The 4,621-nt window shown below is 40.3% G+C and overlaps 1 protein-coding gene across 1 annotated transcript in view; it reads left to right on the top strand.

Annotated features, from left to right (window-relative positions):
• GALNTL5 (UDP-N-acetyl-alpha-D-galactosamine:polypeptide N-acetylgalactosaminyltransferase-like 5) overlaps positions 1-4,066 on the top strand; it is a 58,185-nt gene extending 54,119 nt beyond the window's left edge. Inside the window, exon 8 of the mRNA XM_006895188.1 lies at positions 3,896-4,066. Within this exon, the coding sequence (XP_006895250.1) occupies positions 3,896-4,066 (171 nt within the window). The remainder of the gene's footprint in view (positions 1-3,895) is intronic.
• The last annotated feature ends 555 nt before the right edge of the window (positions 4,067-4,621 follow it).

Raw genomic sequence — 4,621 nt, 5'->3', positions numbered from 1 at the left:
GGGCCTGGGTTTCAGCTGTCCACACCACAGCAGTGGGCAACGAGCTTAAAGCCCCTGATGGCTCTGGGCACTGACTCTCACCAGTGGCTATGGATGAAGTCACAGGCGATTTTCAGCCAGCGCCGGTCATCAATAGAATTCTGTACAGCAATGAAATTAGCCAATCTAGCTACAGAGACAGAAACAACAGAGAAAAATCTTAAAGACATAGAGTGTGTGAAAGCAGTCAAAAACAATAGGATGCAGGCTCTATAATTTCCCTTCTATAACACAAGAGAATGAGATTATGCATTATTGTCCATAACAAGATACAAAAGGCAGAAAGAAAAGCAAAGACATAAATACATAGCTGAGATAGCATTTCAAAATGAAAGAGAACTATAATGAGTGAGTAAGTGGGAGGGAGAAGGCTTCTGGAATACCGGGTTCCTAGGTAAGGTTACCTTGGACAATTCATTAGCTGCATGTTCATATTTTATACACTTTGAGATATTTACTATGTCACTTGATTATTTTCTTAATCTTTTTATCGTGATTTGAGTGAACGTTTACAGAGCAAATTGGTTTTCTACCCAACTACTCACACACATTTTGCTTCATGATATTAATTATAATCCCTACACTGTAAACAGCACTTTTCCCAGCTTTCTCCCTTTGCTATGTTTCCTGTTTCCATCCGTCCTCCTTTTCTCTCCATTCTGCCTTCTGAGCATTATCTCTTCGTGAATACTGCCCTTTTGCTCTCGCATGGTTGGTTGGTTCTTGTAAGGAGTATACCCACCTGGTGTTATTGATCGCCTACGGGCCTACAACTGTTAGGCTGGAAGTAGAGTCACAGGGTTCAGCTCATTCCCAAGCTTGAAGGACAACTAAGGACGATAGTCTCTGAGATTTCACCCATTCTATCAGATCAGTAGGCCTGGTCTTTCTTACAGTTTCAAGTCTTGTTCCATACTTTTCATCTGCTCTTCCAGGGACCTTCTACTGTGATCCCTTTCAGGGTGGTCAGCAGTGTGGTAGGTGGACACCAGGTGGCTATCATAATGCCAAGGTTATAGACATTATAGACATTGAAGTGGGCTCATTAGTACCATCAGTCCTTTGGAGTCATGGACTTGTGGGGCTTTAAAAAAATATTTTTTTCACTCGTCTTTGCTATGTTGTTGTTGTTATGTGCCATCGAGTCACTTGCGACTCATAGTGACCTTACATACAACAGCCCTGAACCCTGCTCTATCCTGTGCCAATCTCATTGACTCTGACACACCCATCCCGATTACCCCAGTCACTGAATCAATCCGTTTCACAGAGGGTCTTCCTCTCCTGTGCTGTCCCACCACCCTCCCAAGCATGATGTCCCTCTCCAAGTACTGATTCCCGCCTTGCAACATGTCCCAAGTATGCCAGGCGAAGCTTCAGAATCCTTGCCTCCAAGGAACTGCCTAGTTTATCCCTCTCTAGGACAAACCTGGTTCCCTCTTAACATAATCATCTAATCACTCACATAATCAGTCAAGTTTTGTCACACATGTAGATAAATCCTTTTCTTTTATATAATTAGAATTGTACTTTTGTCTTTTACGCCATACTTTTTTCATTTATAAATGTATTTCGGATGTCATCCAACTCGGAATGTATAAACTTGTTGTTGTTGTTCTGTACCATGAAGTCAGGACAAACCCAAAGCTGACTCTCCGGCAGGTTTTCAGAGACAGTAAATTGCATGGTGGAGATATGTACCAGTCTTCAAATACTTCCTTTGTATGGATCTACAAAAAATGATCTTATTGATAAATACTAACCCCTCATGCCCAAAGTCATTCAGGTCATTCCAACTTTTTGTTATTTCTTAACAATTGAGATGAACAGTCTTTATACATTATCTACTTAGGCATTTGCACAAATATATCTTGAAATAAGTTTCAAGAAATGGACTTTTCAAATTTCCAACCATAATTGAATGGCTTGAAAAATTATGGTTCATTCACATGATGGAATACTATGCAGCACGCAGGAGCAATGATTTTGTAAATCACTACCTAACTTGGGAGGAACTGGAGAGCATCATGCTAAGTGGACTAACTCAGTTCCGTAAGGACAAATACTGTATAAGACCATTCTTGTAGAAATAGATAACTAGCAGAACATGTTTGAGGGTCTAAGAGGGGGGATAGGAGAGCAGAGGGGTGGGAATGGGGAAGTAATCATGGGGTTGCACAGTTTGATGGATGGAAGGGGGAGGTTAGAAAGGTGGGGCGGGGATCTGGTGAGGGACAATGTATACAGACTGTGTAGGTAAACCAGTATAAATTTTTAAAAAACAGAATTTCCAGAAATAAAAAAACCCACAAACAAAAAAGAAACACACACCCTCCCTCCACACACACACAGAAATGGACTTTAGAGATCACAACTTAGTGCACTTTACACACACAGATGATAACATCTAATCTGTATTTGCATTTATCTGCTCTGTCATCAGTTATACACACCCGTTTCCCCACAACTTGTCTATCATTGGTTATCATTAAAATTCCTATTTCCTCTAATTTGATGGGTTTTAAAAAAACTTCATTGTTTAAAATGACATTTTCTAACTATGAAAGATCTTGAACTTGAGGTGATATTTTTGTGAACTCAGGTTATGAATTCTGGCTGTTGAATTGACACCATTATTACCTTGTGGCTTATTCAATATAACAAGGATAATATTTTTTTAAATCTCTATATAACTTAAAAGGCATGTCATGTCAAACATGATATCAATTCTCTGTAAATCAGTAATTCACCTCAGGAATATGTAGTGAGTGACAAGGCATTCAGGAAGGATGATGTTACTTACGTTCTACAAAAGGTGCCTTTTCCTCCTGCCTTTTGTTCTGAGTGTCCACAGAGAACTAGAGGTGGCAGAATAGGATCATGAAAGCCTCCAGTCCAGGAGTTAAGGTTTCCTGCTGTGAACCTAACATAGCAAACCCATAAGGTGCCAGTCTAGACAGGCAAAATCACTCCTCCATTCACCAATACTGCATGTCTGGGCTGTGAATGACAGGTAAAAATAGAAGGTCAGGTTTCCAAGGAGGCTTTGTTTCTTGGAATGCATCTTTAGTGTGGAGTTGATTTGTTAAAACAGAGAACATTAACAGCTAACCTAGAGTGGTCACAGGAACAACTAGCACTTGTATAACATCAGGTACCAACTCCCCCAAGGGTTTTGCACATACTCAGTATTATAGCAGTCTCATGAGGGTGGAGGTCAAGTAGCTTGCCTGAGATCACACAGTTAGTAAGTGGCAGAGCCAAAACTTGAACCCAGCTATCCACCCCACAGTTCATATTCTCCTTTAAACATTCTATCCCCTGTAAAGATGGAAGTGTTGCTAGGGATCAAGATTGTTGAGTCTGTTAAAAGAGTAGGAGAAATGAAACACTACAATATATGACTCTGGTGGCCTAGTGGCAAGGAGCTAAGCTGCCATCCCAAAGGCACACAGTTCGAATCTACTAGTTGCTCTGTGGGAAGAAAGATGGGCAACCTCCTTCCATGAGATTTACTGCCTCTGAAAACTCACTAAAGGTTCAGCTTTGAGTCAGTTCTGGCTCAACAGCATGTAACAGCAATATATGGCTGTGACTCTTGGGCTCTGAGAAGTAGAACCCAGCTCTTCCGGTAGTCTTGCAGAATGTCTCCTGTCATCACAGGGCCATTACAATGGCCTGAGGCACTCTGCTACATTTCTAGATCTTCACACAGGAAATGAGAGAAATTTAAAAATTCAAATAATTAAAATACACACTACTAGGTTAGATACCATAATTTGATCACCAAATTATTTTTACATTTTTAAATTAAATTTGATGAAAATTTAATTAAATGACTCTTTGCTTCCATTAGGAACAAGTATTTGTAAACAATCCTGGTCTGAAATTCGCAAACTATGGAAACATTAGTGAGCGTATCGAATTAAGGAAACGATTGGGTTGCAAGTCATTCCAGTGGTATTTGGACACAGTCTTCCCAGAGTTGGAGCCATCTCCGAACAAATTAATGGAGGCAAGCCAATGATTTTCATTAATAAATGGTGAAAGAACCTCTCCTCCTCAACCAAGAAATGTTTAAGAGGACAAGTTTGGAACATCATCAAAATATACGAAATGCAAGGAGAAATGTAGCCAGGTGTGATCTGTAAAAAGAGTGCCTTTTCCTTGTAATGGTAGTTCTTCACTGCCCTGGGGTGACCAGATTATGCATTAGAAACCTAACAGCTAAGACTTTAATGTACAATTAATTAGGGTCAAGTGCATTACCTTCAAATATTTGCCAAACTTCCTTCGTCCTGGTGGAGTATGTAGATTGCTCTGCTTTTGGTGACTCTGCTAACTCAATTTCTCCTCCTACATAAGTAACTCGGATTGGCTAGAAATCTACAGAGAGATTGGCACTGGATTGGACTATACCAAGCTCCTCTTTGGTCAAGATGCAAGTCCTGGTATTGACACTTTGCTGGGCTGGACTCTCGTGTTTCTGGTTTTAAGCTTTTGCCTGGGCTGCTAGCTCAGCTTTGTTGTCCAGTTGCCAGCAAAACCTCACAAATTAAAACAGATTTAACTTTATAATTAT

This window comes from Elephantulus edwardii, unplaced genomic scaffold (genome assembly GCF_000299155.1).
Source record: "Elephantulus edwardii isolate Elephantulus edwardi_28Jun2011 unplaced genomic scaffold, EleEdw1.0 scaffold00161, whole genome shotgun sequence".
NCBI lineage: Eukaryota > Metazoa > Chordata > Mammalia > Macroscelidea > Macroscelididae > Elephantulus > Elephantulus edwardii.
Note: the sequence above shows the minus strand (reverse complement) of the source record. Positions and strands in the feature narration are given on the sequence as shown.